The 23,768-nt window shown below is 40.8% G+C and overlaps 1 protein-coding gene across 2 annotated transcripts in view; it reads left to right on the top strand.

Annotated features, from left to right (window-relative positions):
• The window catches only part of SENP5 (SUMO1/sentrin specific peptidase 5), a 56,757-nt gene extending 33,500 nt beyond the window's left edge, over nt 1-23,257 (top strand). Inside the window, exons 6-9 of one of the 2 annotated variants that reach the window (XM_011978692.1) lie at nt 14,011-14,148; nt 18,462-18,545; nt 20,305-20,355; nt 21,442-22,944. In XM_011978692.1, coding sequence (XP_011834082.1) covers nt 14,011-14,148; nt 18,462-18,545; nt 20,305-20,355; nt 21,442-21,552 — 384 coding nt within the window. In that variant the 3' untranslated portion in view covers nt 21,553-22,944. Of the gene's footprint in view, nt 1-14,010; nt 14,149-18,461; nt 18,546-20,304; nt 20,356-21,441 lie in introns of both variants that reach the window. The other variant, XM_011978693.1, reaches the window with a different exon arrangement.
• The last annotated feature ends 511 nt before the right edge of the window (nt 23,258-23,768 follow it).

Raw genomic sequence — 23,768 nt, 5'->3', positions numbered from 1 at the left:
CCATCTTGAAGCAGTGGAGTTTGGGGAGACACTCTTTCCACTTGGGGAAAGGAGAGGAAAGAGTACAGAATATTGTGTCTTGCAACTCGAGCACTAGCTGAGCCACAGTAAAATAAAGCACCAATCATTCCTGAAGCCTCCAATTCTAGGCCCTAGCTCCTGGATGGTATTTCTAGCCCTGCTCTGGGCCAGAAGGGAATCTACTGGCCCTGAAGGGAAGGGCCCAGTCTTGGAAGAATTTACCACCTACTGAGTTAGAGAGCCCTTGGACTTTGAATAAATATCAGCGGTCACCAGGCAGGAGTTGCCACATGTGTTCAGTTGTGACCCAGTCCACTGCCAGCTGTGGTTGTGCTTGGGAGTGCTTGCACCACCCCTCCCTCAACTCCAGGCAGCCCAGCATGGAGAGAGAGACTATTGTTTGGGGTAAAGTGAAGGAAGAGAATGAGAGATTGCCTAATAATCTAGGAAATTCTACTCCATCTTACACAAGCACACCAAGGTGAGACCTCTAGGAGCCTGCAAGAGTCACATTCTTACTGGGCTTGGGGCTCCCTGTAGTGCAGATATGGCTGCAGTGACCAAAGACTTAGATTACAATACTCAATTTCCTTTGAATACCTGGAAAGCCTTCTCAAGAAGGACAGATAAAAACAAGTCCAAACTGTGAAGATTAGAATAAATATCTAACTCTTGAATGCCCAGACGTCAATGAAGACCTGCAGGCATCAAGAACATCCAGGAAGGCTGGGCATGGTGAGTCACGCCTGTAATCCCAGCACTTTGGGAGGCTGAGGCGGGCATCACCTGAGGTCAGGAGTTCGAGACCTGCCTGGCCAACATGGTAAAACTCCATCTCTACTAAAAATATAAAAAAAATAGCTGGGCGTGGTGGCAGGCACCTGTAATCCCAGCTACTCAGGAGGCTAAGGCAGGAGAATCACTTAAAGTTGAGAGGTGGAGGTTGCAGTGAGCCGAGATCACGCCATTGCACTGGGGCCTGGGTGGCAAGAGTGAAACTTTGTCTCAAAAAAAAAAAAAAAAAGGAACTTCCAGGAAAACATAACCTCACCAAACAAACTAAAGGCACCAATGACCAGTCTCAGAGTGACAGAGATACGTGACCTCTCAGACAATTGAAAATAGCTGTTTTGAGGAAGCCCAGAGAATTTCAAAATAACACAGAGAAGGAATTTAGAATCCTGTGAGAGAAATTTAACAAAGAGATTGACTGGTTTTTTTGGTTTTTTTTTTGAGACAGAGTTTCCCTCTTGTTGCCCAGGCTGGAGTGCAGTGGTGCGATCTTGACTCACTGCAACCTCTGTCTCCCAGGTTCAAGCAATTATTCTGCCTCAGCCTCCTGAGTAACTGGGATTAGAGGCATGTGCCAGTACGCCTGGCTAATTTTGTATTTTTAGTAGAGACGGGGTTTCACCATGATGGTTGGGCTGGTCTCAAACTCCTGACCTTGTGATCTGCCCACCTCAGCCTCCCAAAGTTCCAGGGTTACAGGTGTGAGCGACCGCACCTGACTGAGATTGACATATTTTTTTAAAAAAATTAAAAGCAGAGGCTGGGCACAGTGGCTGACACCTATAATCCCAGCATTTTGGGAGGCCAAGGCGGGCGGATCACTTGAGGCAGGAGTTTGAGACAAACCTTGCCAACGTGGCAAAACTCCATCTCTACTAAAAATACAAAAATTAGCCGGGCCTGGTGACGCAGGCCTGTAATCCCAGCTAATCGGGAGGCTGAAGCACAAGAATCGCTTGAACCTGGGAGACAGAAATTGCAGTGAGCCAAGATCATGCCATTGCACTCCAGCCTGGGCAACAGAGTGAACTCTGTCTCAAAACAAACAAAAAAATCCCAACAAAACACAAAAAAACAAATTCTGGAGCTGAAAAATTCAGTTGACAAACTAAAAAATACATCAGAATCAACAGCAGAATTGATCGAGTAGAAGAAAGAATTAGTAAGCTTAAGGACAGACTATATGAAAATACACAGAGGAGACAAAAGAATGAAGCAAACCTACAAGATCTAGAAATCATAGGGCAGATCTGAGAGTTACTTGTCTCAAAGAGGAGGTAGAGAGAGAGAGAGAGAGAGGGTAGAAACTTCATCAAATAGTAACAGAGCTTTCCAAAGCCAGAGAAAGTTACCAATATTCAGGTACAAGAAGATCCTAGAACACCCAGAAGATTTAACATAAATAAGATTACCTCAAGGCATTTGATAATCAAACTCCCAAAGGTTGAGGATAAAGAAAAAATCCTAAAAGCAGTGAGAGAAAAGAACAAATAACATGTAAAGGAGCTCCAATACATCTGGCAGCAGACTTTTCAGTGGAAACCTTACAGGCCAGGAGAGAGTGGCATGTCAAGTGCTGAAGGAAAAAAACGTTTATCCTAGAATATCATACTCAGCAAAAATATACTTCAGACATGAAGGAGAAATACTTTCCCAGACAAACAAAAGCTCTGAAGGATTTTGTCAATATCAGACCTGACCTGTAAGAGATGGTAAGGGGAGTTCTTTAATCTGAAAGGAAAGGACATTAATGAGCAATAAGAAATCATCCAGAGGTACAGAACTCACTGGTATCAGTAAGTGCACAAGAACAGAATGGCTTGACACATTAATTGCCATATGTAAGCCATATTTTGAGTAGGAAGACTACAAAGCCTATCAAAAATTATAACTACAATTTGTTAAGAGATAGTATAAAAAGATAAATAGAAACAGTGGCCGGGCACGGTGGCTGTTGCCTGTAATCCCAGCACTTTGGGAGGCTGAGGCGGGTGGATCATGAGGTCAAGAGATCAAGACCATCCTGGTTAACATGGTGAAACCCCGTCTCTACTAAAAATACAAAAAATTAGCTGGGCGTGGTGGTGGGCACCTGTTGTCCCAGCTACTTGGGAGGCTGAGGCAGGAGCATGGCGTGAACCTGGGAGGCAGAGCTTGCAGTGAGCTGAGATCGCTCCACTGCACTCCAGCCTGGGCGACAGAGCAAGACTCTGTCTCAAAAAAAAAAAAAAAATCAACAAAAAGTCAAAGAGGGAGATGCAGTTAAAGTGTAGAGTTCTGTTTTAGTTTTCTCTTGGCTTTTTTTGTTGTTGTTGTTACTGGAGTTATCAGTTTAAAATAGTTGGATAGTTGGTTGTAAGATGATGTTTGCAAGCCTCATGAGGCTTTTATTTTGAGGTAACCATGTAACATCAAAACAAAAAATCTACAACAGGTATACAAAAAATAAAAAGCAAGAAATAAAAATATACTACCAGAGAAAATCATTTCAACACGAAGAAAGGGAGGAAGAGAAGACTATAAAACAAGTAGAAAGCAGATAACAAAATGGCATAGGAAGTCCTTACGTATCAATAATAACACTGAATGTAAATGGACTAAAGTCTCTAATCAAAAGACATAGATTAGTTGAATGGAAAGAAAAACAAAACCCAACTATATGCTGCCTACAAGAAACTCACTTCACCTATAAAGATACACAGACTGAAAGGGCTGGAAAAACCAGACCTCTTTTTCCATATAAATAGAAGTCAAAAAAAGAGAGCAGAGTAGCTATACTTAATGTCAGGTAAAATAGGTATTAAGATAAAAATTATTAAAAAGAGATAAGGTCATTATATAATGATAAAAAGGTCAGTAAGACAATATAAAAATTGTGTATGTGTATCTCCACACATACCTTACACTGGGGCACCCAGATATATAAAGCAAATATTATCCAAGCTAAAGAGAGATACCATCACAAAGAAGGCAAGAAAACAAACAAACAACAACAACAAAGAAAAAAAAAAAAACAAGAAAAGAGCCAAAGAGAGACTCCAATGCAATAAGAGCTAGAGACCTCACTACCCAACTTTCAACACTGGACTCAAAATCAACAAAGGACCAGATGCAGTGGCTTATGCCTGTAATCCTACCAGTCTGGGAGACTGAGGTGGGTGGATCACTTGAGGTCAGGAGTTCAAGACTGGCCTGGCCAACTTGGTGAAGCGCTGTCTCCACTAAAAATACAAAAATTAGCCAGGTGTGGTGGCAGGCACCTGTAGTCCTAGCTATTTGGGAGGCTGGGGCAGAAGAATTGCTTAACCCTAGCAGTGGAGGTTTCGGTGAGCCAAGATTGCGCCACTGCACTCCAGCCTGGGCAACAGAGTGAGACTCCATCTCAAAACAAAAAAAATCAACAAAGAAACACTGGACTAGCCAGGGGCGGTGGCTCATGCCTGTAATCCCAGCACTTTGGGAGACCAAGGTGGGCAGATCACCTGAGGGCAGGAGTTCAAGACCCAGCCTGGCCAACATGGTGAAACCCCATCTCTAGTAAAAATACAGAATTAGCCAGGCATAGTGGCACATGCCTGTAATCCCAGCTACTTGGGAGGCTGAGGCAGGAGAATCGCTTGAACCTAGGAGGCGGAGGTTGCAGTGAGGCAAGATCGCCATTGCACTCCAGCCTGGGCAACAAAAGGAAACTCCTCAAAAAAAGAAGAAAATTGAAAACTTTATTCAAACAAATGAAAATGGAGATATAACATATGAAAGCCTATGGGATACAGCAAAAGCACTACTAAGAGAAAAGTTTATAGCAATAAGTGCCTACATTCAAAAAAGTAGAAAAACTTCAATAAACAACCTAATGATGCATCTTAACTAGAAAAGCAAGAGCAAACCAAACCCAAAATTAGAAGAAAAGGAATAATAAAGATAGGCCTAGAAATAATTGAAATTAAAATAAACCAATACAAAAGATAAATTAAACAACAGTTGGTTTTTTGAAATGGTAAAATTGACAAACCTTTAGCCAGACTAAGAAAAAAAGAGACTGAAATAAAATCAGAGAGAAAAAGGAGATATTACAGCTGATGTCACAGAAATTCAAAGCACCATTAGAGACTACTATAAACAATGATATATCAATATATTGGAAAACCTACAAGAAAAGAAATGGATAAATTCGTAGACGTATTACATACAACTTACCAAGATTGAATCATGAAGAAATCCAAATCCTGAATAGACCAATAAAAAGTTATAAGATCAAAGCCATAATAAAAAGTTTCCCTTCAAAGCAAGCCCAGGACCCAGTGGCTTTACTTCTGAATTCTTCCAAACATTGAAGGAACTCATAGGCTTTGCATGGTGGCTCACACCTTTAATCCCAGCACTTTGGGAGGCCAAGGTGAGAAGACAGTTTGAGAACAGCCTGGGCAAGATAGTGAGACCCTGTCTGTAACTCTCTAAATAATAATAATATTTTTAATGTTAAAAAAGAACTTATACCAATCCTGCTCAAACTATTCCAGAAAATCAAGGAGGAGGGAATACATTCAGACTCATTCTATGAGACCAGTATTACCCTGATACCAAAACCAGACAAGTACACATTGAAAAAGGAAAACTACAGGCCAGTATCTTTGTGAACATAGATGTAAACATTCTCAACCAAATACTGGCAAATCAAATTCAACAACATATTAAAAAGATCATCATGATCAAGTGGGATCCATCCCAGAGATGCAAGGATGGTTCAACATACATAAATCAGCGTGATGCTCATATTAGCAGAATGAAAGATGAAATCATATGATCATTTCCATTGATGCTGAAAAAACATTCACTATTTAACACATGGTAAAAACCTCAACAACAAAAAAACTGTAGAGAAGGAACATATTTCAACACAATAAAAGCATGTCTGACAAACCCACAGGTAATATCATACATAGTGAACAGGGAAAACCTGATAGCCTTACCTCAAACATCTGGAAGAAGACAAGGATGCCCACTTTCACCACTGTTATTCAATACTGGAAGTCCTAGCTAGGGCAACTAGACAAGAGAAAGGGCATCTAAACTGGAATGGAAGAACTCAAATTATCCTTGTTTGCAGACACAATCTTTCACTTAGAAAAACCTACACGCAAAGCACTTGGATTAGTTTATACCCATAATTATAACTCACGCCCATAATCCTAGTGATTTGGGAAGCCAAGGCAGGAGGATTGTTTGAGGCCAGCCTGAGCAGCATAGTGAGAGTCTTTCTGTACACACACAAAAAATGAAAAAATTAGCTGGACATGGTACCATGTGCCTGTAGTGCCAACCACCAAGAGACTGAGGCAGGAGGTTCACTTGTGAGGTTGAGGGTGCAGTGAGCTGTGATTGCACCATTCTACTCCAGGTTGGCTGACAGAGTGAGACCTTGTCTCTAAAAAAAAAAAAAAAAAGAGATGCCAAGCATGGTGGCTTACTCTTGTAATGCCAGCACTTTGGGAGGCCAAGGTGGGCGGATTGCAAGGTCAGGAGATCGAGACTATCCTGGTCAACATGGGGAAACCCCGTCTCTACTAAAAATACAAAAATTAGCTGGGCATGGTGGCGCGCACTGGTAGTCCCAGCTACTTGCAGGGCTGAGGCAGAAGAATCGCTTGAACCTGGGAGGCAGAGGTTGCAGTGAGCTGAGATTGCGCCACTGCACTCCACCCTGGTGACAGAGCGAGACTCTGTCTCAAAAAAAAAAGAAGAAAATAACCTAAACTCTACTGGAAAACTATTAAAACTGGCTGGGTGCGATGGCTCACGCCTGCAATCCCAGCACTCTGGGAGGCCAAAGCAGGCAGATCACGAGGTCAAGAGATTGAGAGCATCCTGGCCAACGTGGTGAAACCCCATTTCTACTAAAAATACAAAAATTAGCTGGGTATGGTGGCGTGTGCCTGTTATCCCAGCTACTCTGGAGGCTGAGACTGGAGAATCTCTTGAACCCAGGAGGCAGAGGTTGCAGTGAGCCAAGATCGCACCATTGCACTCCAGCCTGGATGACAGAGTGAGACTTCATCTTAAAAAAAAAAAAAAAAAAAGCTTTTATCAGAAGACAGGCAATAAACGAATGCTGGTGAGGATGTAGAGAAAGGGGAACCCTTGTACCCTGTTGGTGGGAATGTAAACTAGTGCAGCCACTATGGAGAACAGTACAGAGGTTCCACAAAAAGCTAAAAACAGAACTACTACCATATGATCTAGCAATCCCACTGCTAGGTATAGATCCAAAAGAAAGGAAGTCAGTATGTCGAAGAGATACCTGCACTCCCGTGTTTATTGCAGCACTATTCACAATAGCCAATATTCACAATAGCCAAGATTGTGTATCAACCTGTCCATGAACAGATCAATGGATGAAGAGAATGTGGGCCATATACGTAATAGAATATTACTCAGCCATTAAAAAACAATGAAATCCTGTCATTTACTACGGCATAGATGGAACTGGAAGAGATTATGTTAAGTGAAATAAGTCAGGCACAGAAAGATGTCACATGTTCTCATTCGTGTGGGAGCTAACAAAACAACTGAAGTCATGGAGCTAGTAGAATGATGGTTAGCAGAGTCTGGGAGGGTAATGGGGAGCAGGGGAAAATTTGGGGATGGTTAGTGGGTACAAAAATATAGTCAGAATGAATAAGATCTAGTGTTTGATAGCAAATACAATGACTATAATCAACAATAATTTATTGTGTATTTAAAAATAAAAGAGTAGAATTGGAATGTTTCCAGTAGAAATCAATGATAAATACTTGAGGTGATAGAGACCCCGCGTCCTCTGATGTGATTATTACACATTGTATGCCTGTGTCAAATCATCACATGTACCTAGAAATAAAACACCTGTTAGTACCCATAAAAATAGAAAAAAGGAATTGATTAATCCAAGTACATGATAGATGGGTATTAATGACATTGTCAAGTATTTTTTAAAGGTTTAAGTTTTTTCATAATGAAAAAGAAGAAATTCTACCAGCATTTTAAACTTCTACCCAATGATACCATTAATTTTATTATGGATAATTTTAGACATAATAATAATTAGAATAGCATCATGAATCCCCATGAATCTGTCATCCAACCTCAAAAATTAACATTTTGCCATTCTAGTTTTATGTTTATCTCTACCCACTCCCCTCTCCACTCTGTGATTATTTTTGGTGAACTTTTTTGAGGTATAATGTATGTGCAATAAACTGCATCCATTCAAAGTATAAGTTGATGAGTTTTAACAATTGCACACGCTTGTGAAACTGTCGCCACAATCAAGATACAGGACAATTTCGTCATCTCCAAAAGAGTTCTTATAATCCTTTGTACAGCCTTTCTTTGCCCAGCCCCCAACCCAGCAACCACTAATCTGCTTTTTGTCACTCTAGACAACTTTGCATTTTCTAGAAGTATATAAGTAGAATCATGCCCCATACAATTTTGTTTGGTTTCTTTTATTCAGCATAAAGGTTTTGAGATTCATCCATGTGACTGCGTGTGTCAATAGTGTGTTTCTTTTAGTTGCTGAGTAGTAGTCTATTGTATAGATAGATCACATTTGTCATCCATCCGCTGGCTGATGGATATTTGCGTTGTGTCCCATTTTTCGCTCTTACGAATAAAACTGCTATATAACATTTGTGTATAAGTCTGTGCGTAGATACACATTATCAATTTCCTGGTTAAATACTTAGAAGTGGAATTGCTAGATCATATGGTGAGTGCACATTTAACTTTTCAAGAAACTTAAACCATTTTCCACAGTGATAATCTGTTTTATAATCCATACAGCATTTTACATATGAGAGTTCCTTTGTTCTATATCCTCAGATTTGGTGTTATCATTCTTGTTAATTTTTTTTTTTTTTTTTGAGACGGAGTCTTGCTCTGTCGCCCAGGCGGCAGTGCAGTGGCGGGATCTCCATTCACTGCAACCTCCGCCGCCTCCGGGGTTCGCGCCATTCTCCTGCCTCAGCCTCCCTAGAAGTTGGGACTACAGGCACCCGCCATCACGCCCAGCTACTTTTTTTTGTAGTTTTAGTAGAGACGGGGTTTTACCGTGTTCGCCAGGAAAGTCTCGATCTCCTGACCTTGTGATCCACCTGCCTCGGCCTCCCAAAGTGCTGGGATTATAGGCGTGAGCCACTGCGCCCAGCCCTGTTGTTATTTTTTAATAGAGTCAGAGTCTTGCTTTGTTGACTAGGCTGGTCTCAAACTCTTGGCCTCAACGAGACCTCCCAAAAGATGATATATAACTTTCAGTTTGTCTGTGTTCTTATGCTAACACTGTATCCTCCCACCTCAGCCTCCCAAAGTGTTGGGATTACAGATGTGAGCTACCATGGCTAGCCTCTTCTTAATTTTACCATTTTAATGGTTATGTGTAATATTGTCTCATTGTGGTTTTAATTTTTATTTCCTTGGTGACTAATGACATTGAGCACCTTTTCATGTGCTTTTTATATCTTTGGCCTTTTTGTATCTTTTAAAAAATTATATTGTTACGTATATTATTGTAAGTGCTTCCTACAAAAGACTGTACTGAGTACTTTTTTTTTTTTTTTTTGAGACGGAGTCTGTCGCTCAGGCTAGCATGCACTGGCGCGATCTTGGCTCACTGCAACCTCTGCCTCCCGGGTTCAAGCGATTCTCCTGCCTCAGCATCCTAAGTAGCTGGGACTACAGGTGCCCGCCACCATGCCTGGCTCATTTTTGTATTTTTAGTAGAGACGAGGTTTCACCATGTTGTCCAGGCTGGTCTCAAACTCCTGACCTCAAGTGATCCACCCACCTTGGCCTCCTGAAGTGCTAGGATTACAGGCATGAGCCACTGCACCCAGCTGAGTACTTTTAAAATTATGTAAAATACACATAAAATTTAGTATCTTACTCATTTTTAAGTGTACAGTTCAGTAGTATTAAGTATATTCACAATATTAGGCAACCAGTCTGCAAAACTTTTTCATCTTGCAAAACTGAAACTTGTATGTCATATTTTGTGAAGTCTCTGTTAATACTGTTTGCCTTTTATTGGATTATCTTTTTATTATTGAGTTGTAGGAGGTATTTTATGTTCTGGATATAAGTTATTTGTCAGGTCTATGCTTTGTTATTGTTTTCTCTCCTCCTGCAGCTTCTCTATTTGTTTTCTTTTTTGATGAAATCTAATTTACTATACTTTTCTATTATAGTTGCTGCTTTCTATGTCCAGTCTAAAATATATTTGCCTCCTGTGTTTTCTTACAATAGCGTTGTAGTTTCCAGTTTTACATTTACATCTCCGTTGCATCTCAATGAATTTTGTATGTGAGAAGTGAGGTAGGTCGGGCACGGTGGTTCACACCTGTAATCCCAGCACTTTGGGAGGCCGAGGCAGGCGGATCACCTGAGGTCGGGAGTTTGAGACCAACTTGACCAACATGGAGAAACCCTGTGTCTACTAAAAATATAAAATTAGCCAGGTGTGTGGAGCATGCCTGTAATACCAGCTGCTTGGGAGACTGAGGCAGGAGAATCACTTGAACCCAGGAGATGGAGGTTGCAGTGAGCCGAGACAGTGCCATTCCATTCCAGCCTGGGCAACAAAAGCAAAACTTTGTCTCAAAAAAAAAAAAAAAAAAAGGTAGGGAGGATCAAGATTTTTTTTTTTCCTTAGTGTACTTTTCTTTTCCAATTTAATTGCTTTGACACCATTATAGAAAGTCAACTGATCATATATGTGTAGGTCTACTTCTGGATTTTCTGTTCTCTTACACTGATGCCTATTTTTTATGTTAACACTACACGATATTACTGTATCTTCATAGTGTGTCTGAAAATCACTGTGAGTCTGCCAGCTTTATCCTTTTTCCAGATTGTTTTGGCAATTCTGAGTCCTTTGCATTTTCATATAAACTTTAAAATTAGTTTATCAAACTCTGTTTAGTAAGCATGCTGGAGTGATTGGGATCGTGTTTATACATTAGTTTGGGGAGAATGGACATCTAATAATATTAAGCCTTTCAGTCTATGAACATGGTATATCTTTGCATTTATTTAGGTCTTTAATTTTTCTCAGCATTATTTGTAATTTTTAGTGTATACATCTTATATATACATTCTTGTTAAATGTATCCTTAAGTATTCATGTTGCTGAAATGGCTATGAACAGAATTTTAAAAATATTATCTTCTAGTTGTTTATATATAAAAATACAGTTGATTTCTGTATTTTGACTTTGTATCTTCTGACCTTACCAAAGTCATTTACTGCTTCTAGGAGCTTTTTTGTATATTCTGTGAAATTTTCATAGACACGTAACATCTGTAAGTAGTGACAGTTTTATTTCATTCTTTGCAATCTGTATGCCATTTTTTTCCTTGCCTTACTGCACTGGCTAAGACTTGGTACAATGTTGAATATAAGTAATGAGATAGACGTCTTTCCCTAGTTCTCAATCTTGGAAAACGTTCAGTTTTTCACTATTGTGTATGATGTCAGCTGTAGGCTTTCCTATTATTCCTATTTTCCTGAGAGTTTTTAATTATAAGTAAATACTGAATTTCATCAAATGCTTTTCCTGCATCTAAGCAGATGAACCTATGGTTTTTCTTCTTTATTCTGCGAATGGGACCCAAACTGAAGGAGCAACACCTTTCTTGAGACATGGCAGTCTCACATGGTAGCTCTTAAAGTTTCAATTTGATCATGACATAATTTCACTTCTGGTTATTACATCCTTTTGATTAAAGCAAATCACATGACAGGACTACACTTCTCTCTTTGGGAGGGCAGAGAAGTCACATGGCATGGGCAGGCCTGTGTAATCTTCTTACAGGGAGGGCAACAAATAATTGGGGTCAGTGATACAATCTGTCATGCACATTGTTCTTAATTATGTGTACAGGTTAAATATCCCTTATCCAAAATGCTTGGGACTAGAAGTGTTTTGGATTTTGGACTCTTTCAGATTTTGTAATATTTGTATATATATAATGAGGTATTTGGGGGGTGGAACCAAAGTCTAAACACAGAATTCACTTATGTTTCATATACACCTTAGATGCATGGCCCAAAGGTAATTTACAATATTCTTAGTAATTTTGTATATGCAACAGTTTATGTACATCGACCCATCAGAAAGCAAACGTGTCGCTGTCTCAGCCACCCCTGTGGACAATCTGTGGCGTCATGTCAGCTCTCAGAAAGGTCAGATTTTGGAGGATTTCAGGTTTTCGGGTTAGGGATATTCAGCCTGTATAAAGCTCTATGTATGTCTGTGTTAATGTGTTAGAAGAAGAAAAATGATTTGGAAAGATAGGTGAAGTGTATCTTTTTCTGTATTTTGTAATTTTTATACAAAAATCTATTTTACAATGTAGGAAACATTACTTTTTGAGAAGAATATAAATCTGGTTTTATTTATTGCTGTATTCTAAATATGATTCCTTGTTTTAGATACTCAGAATTTAAAAAAAATACTCCGAATTTATAATCTGGAGAGGACCATTGTTTATTATTTTCACTATTTCCTTCTGCCCACCTCACTCCCCTAGGTTGATGCAGAAACTGAAAAGCTAAAGTGATTTTTCTCCAGGGTCATGAAGACTTACAGAAGATTCATTTAGAGCAGGACACTATTTGAATATCAGAAAGCGAGAAGGAAATCTTGGGAAATTAGTTTCAGAGAATTTGAGGTAGTTTAAAATGTTTTAACCCAAGTAATCACCAAATTACTCTAACCTGAGAAGGCAAATTGATTCACCTTTTTACAAATGTGTGTGGAGCACCTACTACTTTATCACCCACTCTACACTGGAATTTCGAGTGGAATAGCAAGCATTTCTAGACTGTAAAGGGATATCTATTACGATATAAAGGTGTGTTATGATTGTAAAGGATGCATAAAGTATTATCAAGGATGTTTTTCTCAATTTTGACATTTGAGAGACCCAAGCAAGTAATCATAATAACTAAGATATTTGGTTACTTATAATGGGCTAAACAGAGTTTTATGCATCTTACACATATTCTTTTATTACTTCTAAAAACTTCATAAGGTAGGTACTATTTTCTATGCATTTTATTAGTTGAGGAAATTAAGGTGCAAAGAAGCTAAGGAAATTGCCAAAGTCATCTGACCAATAAGTGGAAGAGCCACAATTTGAACTTGAGCAGACTTGCTTCAGAGCCCATGATCTTAACTGCTGCTTACACCATATCTGTAGAAAGAGTCTGTAGATGCAGTTTCAGGGTGTCACTGTGTGTGATCATGGCTCACTACAGCCTCCACCTCCTGGGCCCAAGTGATCCTGCTGCTTCAGCCTCCCAAGTAGCTGGGACTGCAGGCATGCACCACCACACCTGGCTGATTTTTTATTTTTATTTATTTATTTTTCTTGAGACAAGGTCTGACTCTGTCACCTAGGCTGGAGTGCAGTAGCGCAATCTCTGCTCAATGCAACCTCTGCCTCCCAGGCTCAAGCCATCCTTTCAACCTTAGCCTACCAAGTAGCTGCGACTGCTGGTGCACACCACCACACCCAGCTAGTTTTTGTATTTTTTGTAGATACAGGGTTTCGCCGTGTCACCCAGGCTGGTCTCAAATTCTTGAGCTCAAACGATCTGCCCGCATTGGCCTCTCAAAGTGCTGGGCTTACAGGCGTGAGCCACTGAGCCCGGCCTGATTTTTTACTTTTTGTAGAGACAGAGTCTCATTATGTTGCCCAGGCTGGTCTCAAACTCCTGGGCTCAAGCAGTCCTTCGCCTCAGCCTCCCAATGTACTGGGATTACAGGTGTGAGCCACCGTGCCTGGCCCCTTATACTGTTTTCTAATACTATGATTCCTTTCTAAACAAGAGTTGAATCCAGGTTAAATATGTACATGAGAAAATGAGGTAAGCATAAAAACAAGGAGCCAAGTCATATCAGGCAGTTGACACACAGGTTTAGTAGATGAACTGGAAAACTGTACTTTGTATAGCTTTATTTTTGTATTATTGTTGTGTGTTACAGCTTAATAGTTACAAGCATGGGCTTAGAGTAAGACCTGGGTTCAAATTCTGGTTCATTGCTTACTACTTTTTTGCCCTTGTGTAGGTCACAGGTCAGCAAATGGAAGCTGCTGTTTTTTGGTGGTTTGGATAGCCTGTGGTGATGGCTGCATTTCTTTCTCTTTTCTTGATCAGGTGGATTTGTTTAAAAAGAGCCTTCTGTTGATTCCTATTCACCTGGAAGTCCACTGGTCTCTCATTACTGTGACACTCTCTAATCGAATTATTTCATTTTATGATTCCCAAGGCATTCATTTTAAGTTTTGTGTAGAGGTAAGTTAATATACTGCCTATTTTTTCATTTATTTTATAATTGGCCAAATAGCATCTTAGCTCTAGATAGAACAGCAGCAGTCAAAACCATATAGGAACAGTTTATGTCATGAAAATCCTCTAAAATGTTAGCTGAGAAAAGGACTAGAAGAGGAATCTCTGGCTGAGGAGAGGATCTGTCTAGGATCCAGATCCCCCTCTGAGGTACTCCACTTGGATTTTCTCTGTTTTTCCCTTAAAACTACATCTTGAATGTGGTTAGAAATTGTTTTTCTTTGATCATCTTAAAGCTAAAATTGGCTTGTATCTGCAAAATAACTCCTGTAGAATAAACTATAACCCAACGGAATCAATTAACAAAGTATTAGTGTTTAGCTAATAAACAGTTCAACAAGATGGTGGGATACAAAATCAAGAAAAATGAGTAGGTTTCCGGATTTTCCTGCACTATCACGAACCAGTAAGAAAATGTAACTGGGAATAAGATTCCATTTATAAAAGAAACAAAACATAAATAACCCAGGAATATGCCCTAGGAAGAAATGTGGAAATTCTTTATGATGAAAACTCCTAAAGCTTTAGGTACTTAAAAGAAATCTGTACAAAACCGTAAAAGTATTTGAATGAAATATGGAGAATATTATGTTCACAGAGTGGGGAAGGACTTCTTACATGGAACCAAAGAAAAGACATGAGGAACAATTGGATAAATTTAACCACCTCATAATTTAAAACTTCTGTGTATCTTAAAGTTAAAAGACAAGCAACAGACTTGCAGAAAATATGTATGATGTAAATAACAGAAAATAATTATCCAGAATACATGGGAAACTCCTGCAAATGAATAAGGGGAGGATAAAAGGACCTAATAGAAATGGACAAAGGGTAATTTAGTAAATTTTAGGAAAAATGCAAATAACTATTTAAAAACACATGGAGAGGTGTTCAGCCTCACCAGAAATAAAGGAAATGCAAATGAAAACTACACCAGTTATATTTTTTACCCATTGTGTTAGAAAAAGTGATGCTATTCAAGTGTCTATGTAAGGAAATAGGCATTTGCGTATTTTCTGGTGGAGTGTATAAATTGATACAGCCGCTTGGGGACAGCTGCAGTTCTCATCAGTTCCAAGTGTAAATTAAAAAGATGCACATTCTGTGGCATATCAGTTCCATTTCTTGGTATCTACTCCATAAAAATGCTTGTATCTGCAGATAAGGATGGGGCATGTGCTAGGATGTTCATGGCAGCATTATTTATAATAGTGCTAAATAAAACAACACAAATTTAGCTCTAGCAAGAGAATATAGCTAAATACACTATGGTACAGTATACCCATACTATTAAACTGACCATAGCAGTTAAATAGAATATACTAGACCTTCAAGTCCTCAAATGGAAAGATGTCCAAGGCGTAGAGCTTTAAAAAACCAATTGTGGAATGATACGGTATAGTACATTTATAGAACAAAGTACATGTGTATGTGTATATATACAAATACATGCAGGTGTATGTGTAGGCACATATATATATATATATATTTGTAAGTAAAAAGATAGGATCTTACCATTTTTGATATCAATGATTATTACCTTTGGGTAAGTGTGGAAAAGCAAGACTAATAGTTAAAGGTGATTTGGCCTTATTTAGAATATTTTTAATTATAAGGAGAATATTTTGGCCTTATTTTGGGATTTTTTGTTTTTTTTACAAGGAGAATATTTTCTTGTATTATTCAATTAACATTTAATTTTAAAATTAAGTTTAATGCAACCTATGAGGAAAATCAAGTTTTCAAAATCACATTTTCATTTCCAAGAAATCCAGGAAAAAAATACCCCAAAAGGGAGAAGCCTCCTGGGCCCAGAGTTCTCACAATACCAGGTGTGAGCGTCTTTTCCCGTTCCCTTCCCCTAATTCCTTGCCTTTCTCTCAACCAACATATTCCCATACCGGCCAGAGCTCGTCTATATTGTCTCTTTCCTAGACAGACCTGCAAAGATACAACCAAAAGTGCAGCCATATGAGTGCCTTTAAGAATCAGATTCTGACAGGCAGAGGAGAGCAGAGGTGTTGGGAAAATTGTTTCATGTAGGAACTAGTTACTGTGCCTCTTGCTCTGTGCCAGGCACTGATGCGAGGAGTCAGGTAGGACCAGACAGACGTTCACCTTCATGGAGTGAATGATGGTTAAACAGGATTTTGTTTGTAAAACATGTAGTTGGGTTCAAGTTGATTCTGAATCATTAGCGTCTGGTTCTGCACAGTAATAAAAATTCATCTTCTGAATTTGTGCCCAAGCCCTCCTGCAGAGTTCTTACCTTTTCCGCACAATTACAATTGGCCTAACAATTTTGCATATTTGCAAAAAGACACTAAGAACAGATTCCTTTTAGGTAATAACTAGAAGTAATTTGGAGCCAAGTCATCTGGGCAGGTGGGGTCAAGCTGTTTTTTGTTTTAAGAGGATGTAGGGGTTGTAGAAGTGGTGCTTAACTCAGTTAGGGGCCGATATCTCCAAAGAACTGACGAAAAGTGTTTGAAACAGTCACTACATAAATGTGTAGATTCCATGGCAGCAGAGACTGCAAGAGCTTTATTCACTAGTGTCCCCAGCACTTGAACCATTATAGATGCTCAGTACATTTTGAGTGTAGGTGACCATTTTTAAGGATAAATCTTTTTTGCCTGTATTTTACTTAAGAATTTACATATACTGGCTGGGCAGGGTGGCTCACGCCTGTAATCCCAGCACTTTGGGAGGCCAAGGCGGGTGGATCACAAGGTCAAGAGATAGAGACGATCCTGGCCAACATGGTGAACCCCTGTCTCTATTAAAAACACAAAAATTAGCCGGGCGTGGTGGCATGCGCCTGTAGTCCCAGCTACTCGGGAGGCTGAGGCAGGAGAACCGCTTGAACCTGGGAGATGGAGGTTGCAGGGAGCTGAGATCGCACCACTGCACTCTAGCCTGGGTGACACAGCAAGACTCCATCTCAAAAAAAAAAAAAAAAAAAAAATTTACATGTACTGCTTATTCTGAGAACCTAAAGTTACTTGTTTAGAGGGAGAAGAGCAACATGCGGTCAGACTTGGTTAAATATTAAGTATTTGCTTTTATCATGTGTTTTCTTCTGAAGAGGTGGCTTCTAGTCCACCTTTTTTTTTTTTTCTTTTGAGTCAGAGTCTTACTCTGTCCCCCAGGCTGGAGTGCAGTGGCCCAGTCTTGGTTCATGGCAACCTCTGCCTCCTGGGTTCAAGTGATTCTTGTGTTGCAGCCTCTGGAGTAGCTGGGATTACAGGTGTGCACCACCATGCCTGGCTACTTTTTGTATTTTTAGTAGAAATGGGGTTTCGCTTTGTTGGCCAGGCTGGTCTTGAACTCCTGACCTCACATCATGTGGTCCACCCGCCTCAGCCTCCCAAAGTGCTGGGATTATAGATGTGAACCGCCGCGTCTGGCCATGGTCCCCTTTTGTTGGGGGGGGGGTGGGGGGCGTTATTCACATAACCTCTGACTTCACTCTTGATGTGGAGAGAGACACACAGAGGTTGAGAGTACTGGGGACATTTTGAAACTCCAGCAAGCTTCATCTTGGTAGATATTTCAGCAGTGGACTTGACCATATTCAGTATTCAGAATGAATTTTAGTATAACTTTCCAGAAACTGAATGTGAACCTTTTCTGCAGCCCTCAAAAATAAGGAGTGTATCAGAATATCTAAGGCTGGAATGTTTTTCATTTAGTTTTAGTTGTTAATGATGTCTGCCATGGGTTCCTTTCCTCTGTGGAGCACTGGCAGTGATAAAGACTTTCTTTTTGACTTGCCAATATGTAAGTTTCAAATGCAGCAGCTGACTTACTGTTGGGAAGGGCTGGCTATAACCATCCCATAAAATGTTCTGATTAGACAAAGCCAGCATCCACAGTCTGGGTGCAAACTTGAATACAGGAGGTCTGACTCCCCCTTAACAATATGAAATGGAGAGTCTGAAATAAAATTCCAGCTTTAGCCAGGAGCAGTGGTGTACACCTGTAGTCCCAGCTACTTGGAAGGCTGAGGCAGGAGGATCTCTGGAGCCTGAGAGTTCAAGGCTGCAGTGAGCTCTGATCACGCCATTGCACTCCAGCCTGGGTGACGGAGCAAGATCCTCTCTCTTAAAAAAAAAATTTGTTCCAGCTTCTTAATGCATACTCTGCCCAGTTATGGGGCCACAGCCTCCTCTTTTCCTTCTGTCTGCTATGGGCATGTTCCTTTTTTCACCAACTGATGGAACACAGCATCTGTGTTGTGGTTTCTTTTTAACCAGAATATAAGAAAGTATTTGCTGACTGAAGCCAGAGAAAAAAATAGACCTGAATTTCTTCAGGGTTGGCAGACTGCTGTTACGAAGGTAAGTATGTGATAACAATGAAACCCAGGCATGTCCAGGGGATGGAATTATGTAAGGGTGGGTGCCTTTAAGAGTATTTGAAGACTGGTGACAGAGATACCAAGGAGAGCCTGGAGGCTCCAGGGAGGCAGCTGAGAATAAACTTCAGTCTAGTATTCATCATCGCTGCTCAGTTGCCCAGTGCTTCCCGGGAGCAAATCACTTCAGTCACTTCCTCCCTGAGGCAGTTGCTAATGATGTGTTTGCTCTTCCGGGGGGAAAAAAAAAACTTTTTTGGGTGGCACTTGCCTCTTGCATCATGGCTCTTATTTCCACATGACCCATATAGACCCAGAGGAATGCTGAAATGACTATTTGGATCCACTGAGGGGGAGAAGGTGCACTGGGCTACTTGCCAGGCATGTGGGGAAGATAGCCCAGGCACTTCAGTCCCACCACCGTCTGGATGCAGCACCACGTTTGGCCCATGACATTCGAACTGTGAGGCAGAGTGCCCAGGCACAGCCGCTCACTCCTGTCGTCAATACCAGTGTCTTCCACTGATGGCGGGCTGTAGTGTTTCCAGTGTTTTTGTGTATTAGATCTCATTTGATCCTTATAACCTGTGAGGTAGGCAGGTCACCTAGGGATAAGCATCATCTTTATTTTGTAAATGAGGAAACTGAAGCCCAGGTGTGATTTTCCCCAAAGGACATCAAAACTATTGATACAGAGTCAGGTCCTTGAATGCAGGTCTGTCTGGATCATTGACACAATGTTATAGGCAGGATCTTGAAACAAACCTTTAACCCAAACCCAAAGAGACAAGATTTATTAGTTCATCCTTGAACCGAACCAAATGCTAAATTTTAAAATTAAGCTTAAGTTTTGTATTTTGAATAACCTAGTATACCAGGTGAAACCAGAACTAGTAAATTTCCTGAAATTACTCAACTAAAAAATCTAGGTATTCTAAATTTAGTTAGGATCTTCCATATCCCCGCTTTGGGCAGAATACAGTAACCAGTTCTTTTAAAAACATACTGTTGGCCGGGCACAGTGGCTCATGCCTGTATTCCCAGCACTTTTGGGAGGCAAAGGTGGGCGGATTGCTTAAGTCTAGGAGTTCAAGACCAGCCTGGGCAACATGGTGAGACCTCATCTCTACAAATAATAAAATTAACCAGGCGTAGTCCCAGCTACTTGGGAAGCTGAGGTGGGAGGATTGCTTGAACTCAGGAGACTGAGACTGTGCCACTGCACTCCAGCCTGGGCGACAGAGTGAGACCCTGTCTCAAAAAAAGGCCCCATCACAAAAACCATACTGTTTACCTTCACAATTTCTTTCAAAGAATAGGACAGGGTCGTGTGATGTGAGATCTGAAGCGAAGAGTGCTCAGTGGCGTTCTCACCATCCTGGCGTCCAGGGGTCGGGCCTGTGTTCCCAGCCACAATTCCATTTCGACTCCATTGTCAGTGAATTGATAGCAGAACCCAGTATCCAAATGCATGTTTTTAAAATAGGTTTTTACATTCGATTTCCCATTTCTCATATTTAGGTAAAACATTGTTCTATAAGTTGTGGTTGTCACCTGATAGCTCTTTTGATGTGGCCAGGTGCCTCCATAAAATTAGATGCTTGAGATACCAGAGGATATACCAGCTGTCCTGGAGAGAGAAAAGTTTCGTATCCTTTGCACATTTTTCCATAAAGGAGTTTTTCTTATCTGAAGAGGAGTAATTGATCTTATTTTAATGACTGTCTTGTTTTTCCCCTCAGTGTATTCCACAACAGAAAAATGACAGTGACTGTGGAGTCTTTGTGCTCCAGGTAAAGAAAGACTGCTTTTCAGAGTTTACACCGTGTGAATTGAGTTTGTGGGGTTGAGAGGGGAGAGAGGGCCGTTCCTGTGTGTGTATATGATGCTACGTACAAGCCACAGAGTACTTACCTCCCCTTTGTTGCTGAGGAGCAGTAGTTTCTGCATTCTCAGATGTTATCATTAGGAAGAACCACCTTCCAGGCATCGAGAGTGAACTGTGGGTATCATCCATGTCTCATTGGAGGTTATCAGTAAGCCACACTGGAGACTGACTTGAATTTGTCCGTATCATAACCTTTGGCATTTGCAGAATTTAAAAAAAAAAAACCATTGGCAAGCAATCTGCAGGTCTGACACAGAGTGATTAGATTTTAAATAAGGGCCGCATTGAAAAACTGCTGTCATCTCCTTAGAGGTCAAAAAGCACTATGGAAAAAATTCAGTTATACATATGTTTGTGAAGGAAATTACAGAATATGATGCGTGAATTTAGAGATTTGCAAAGATCTTGGAAAACAGGTTCATTTGTGTACCTCATGCATGTTTGGGGTTTTATAAACAAATTCTAGTTCCCACTTAAGGGCCATGATAGGTCTAGCTGCACTCGCAGCAGGTTGCACTTTGGGAGGAATTTAGGCCTTTTCATCAGTTGCTGCTTTTCACAATACTGGGTCAGGAGGGAGAGGAGATCCCAAGCCATACACTGGCTTGGTCGGTTGACTATAATTTGGGTAAATGCTTAAAACAGTGTGTTTTTACAACAGTTTAAACAGACATGAAAATGCTGCCTTAGATCGGGGTCCCCAACCGTCCATATTAGGTTCTCATAGGAGCGTGAACCGTTGTGAACTGCAGACGCGAGGGATCTAGGTTGTTCGCCCCTTATGAGAATCTGACTAATGCCTGATAATTCATCCTGAAACCAACCCCCTCTCCCCCAAGTCTGTGGAAAAATTGCCTTACACGAAGCCAGTCCCTGGTGCCAAAAAGGTCGGGGACTTCTGCCTTAGACACTATTAGGTCTGCATTTAGTAAAATAGAACGGGCTGGTACACAACTCCAAGTGCCACTGAAGTGTTTCTGGACCTTTGCAGTACTGCAAGTGCCTCGCCTTAGAGCAGCCTTTCCAGTTCTCACAAGAAGACATGCCCCGAGTGCGGAAGAGGATTTACAAGGAGCTGTGTGAGTGCCGGCTTATGGACTGAAACTCCGCAGGGACCCTGGGAAGTCTGACCAAGTTGGAGCAGATGGTTTGTTACTTGAATCTCCAAACACTTAGTTGAATTTTTACAGATATTTCAGATCAGTGGTGTTGGGCCACTATTGTTACCTCAAATTTATTTTTTGCCCTTATTCATTTCTCCAGCTACCATGTACTATTGTTTAATGTTCAGTTTGGTTTCATTTTTAATTTTATGGTTCTGTGCGTCCCCCATATTTAATATTTATTATTCAAACGCATGCATATAGACAGAGCATGCAGTGAAGAGTATTAAAAAAAAAAAGCTTAGTAGATTTGGTGCAGCTTTTGAAACTTAGTTAGACGTGAACTGAATACAGGTTTCAGATTTACTCCCAGAACCTAAAATGCAAGATGTTTTTGATACAGCATACGCTGAGAATAGTAAGTGTTCCCTGGGGCATTAAGGGTAGCTGGGGGTGGTTTTGACAAATCCAGTCCTGTTTTACTTTACCAGCGGCACTTTTCACCACCTTCCCTCTCCATGTGAGTCTCAGAGAGTGCGGGCCATTCCTTTAGAAGGTGAGATGAAAGTGGCTGTAAACTGGGGTCTTCTGTTTCTGGAGGCACACTTGTAAGCACAGTGGCTGCTCTGGGAAGAGTAAGTGTGAGAAAAAGACAGCAACCTTGGAGGCCAGTAACAATGACAGATTTCAATTGTGGTTTCAAGAATTATAATACGTGGCGTATATCTCATAAAGGCTTTTGCTGAAATTCCCTGAATTTTTCTGTTTTCGACCTGTTAAAAAAATCTTAACATCCATCAGACTAGTGGTCAGACAAATGAGAATGCAGCTGTTCTCGGAGTAATTTTTAAGTTGTCATTTCCCTGTGTTGCCTCCCAATTGGAAGAAGTTAAGGTTTACCAAATGCATTTCTATTTCAAGGGTATCTGAAATGTAAACATTCAAAACTGAAGGCCGACTGACTAGATGTTTTGCAGGTGGCTGGAGAGAAGAGGGAGGGTAATAGAGACAACTTAGCCCCATGGGAGCACAGCAACCGTGTCAGGTTCTTTCTCCGGTCCCTTTAGTGACCTCAGTAGCATGCAGGGCACATGTGGCTTCTGCATGGCCAGTGCTGATGACACTAACACGGTTGTTTTTCTCCTTCCATTGAACCTCATCTTCTGAAGAAAGGCCCAAGAGGCCCTTGTCCATACACTTAGCTGCGTTAGGATTAACGTCACGCATCTTACATCTTTAACCCAGCCTTTCGTGACATATGGAAAGATGTATGTTAAACCTACCCAGTGATCCTTTCAGAATCGGGAGGAAAAACAACCAACGTTGTTTTTTCAAACTCAGAAGTTTGAATAGAAAAACACCAAGTAAATGGCAGAAGATTCTCGAATTTATGCCTGCGTAGGTTTGGAGTGTTGAAAAAGCTAAAATGTTTAGTTTCACTTGGCCCTAAGGTATGGCTGAGAGAAGGCTGACTGCCAGCAGTTGAGGGTTGAGTCCGGCCGTGTTTACATGCAGGGTTCCCAAACACCAGTGGTGACACTGTGAAGCAGCCCCAGCACTTTCCTCTCCTGAGTCCTCCAGACTCAAAAATCCTTAATGTCAAACCAGGTCAGTGTTTCTTACTGTGTTTCAAGTCGTTAAAAAGACTGAGAGTAGAGGCACTTTATGCTGCTATAGGTGGGGTTCTGTCAGCGTTAGGAAAAATGACAGTTTAGGGTAAGGAAGATCTCTTCATGAGTTTTTCAAACATAGTTATGCAAACATGAGATTTTTCAAAACATATACCAGACATTTGCCTCTATTTTTTTTTTTTGGTGGGGGTGCAGTATACCAAAGTAGCCAGTCAGCCAGTCACTGGGCTGTCAGTTCAAAACGTCTCGTACTTCAGAGTGAGGAGGTGTTTCAGTTCCTCTGCCAGAACCTGGCATGCAGGAGACACAGAGTTGTTCCTATGAGAAAACCAGTGCCCAGAGTGTGAGCTGCCCAAGCCCAGTGACTCTTTCACTTCCAGTCTAATGCTTCATAGGGCACCTTGAGGCGTGCTGCCCGGTGTGGCTTAGACTAAATGTTGTTTGTTGTTGTTGTTTTTTTTTTTTTTGAGTCAGGGTCTCGCTGTCCCTCAGGCTGGAGTGCAATGGCGCGATCTCAGCTCACTGCAACCTCCACCGCCCAGGTTCAAGCAATTCTCCTGCCTCAGCCTCCCAAGTAGCTGGGA

The sequence above is a fragment of the Mandrillus leucophaeus genome, unplaced genomic scaffold (assembly GCF_000951045.1).
Source record: "Mandrillus leucophaeus isolate KB7577 unplaced genomic scaffold, Mleu.le_1.0 Scaffold199, whole genome shotgun sequence".
NCBI lineage: Eukaryota > Metazoa > Chordata > Mammalia > Primates > Cercopithecidae > Mandrillus > Mandrillus leucophaeus.
This window is presented reverse-complemented; position numbering and strand designations above follow the sequence as displayed.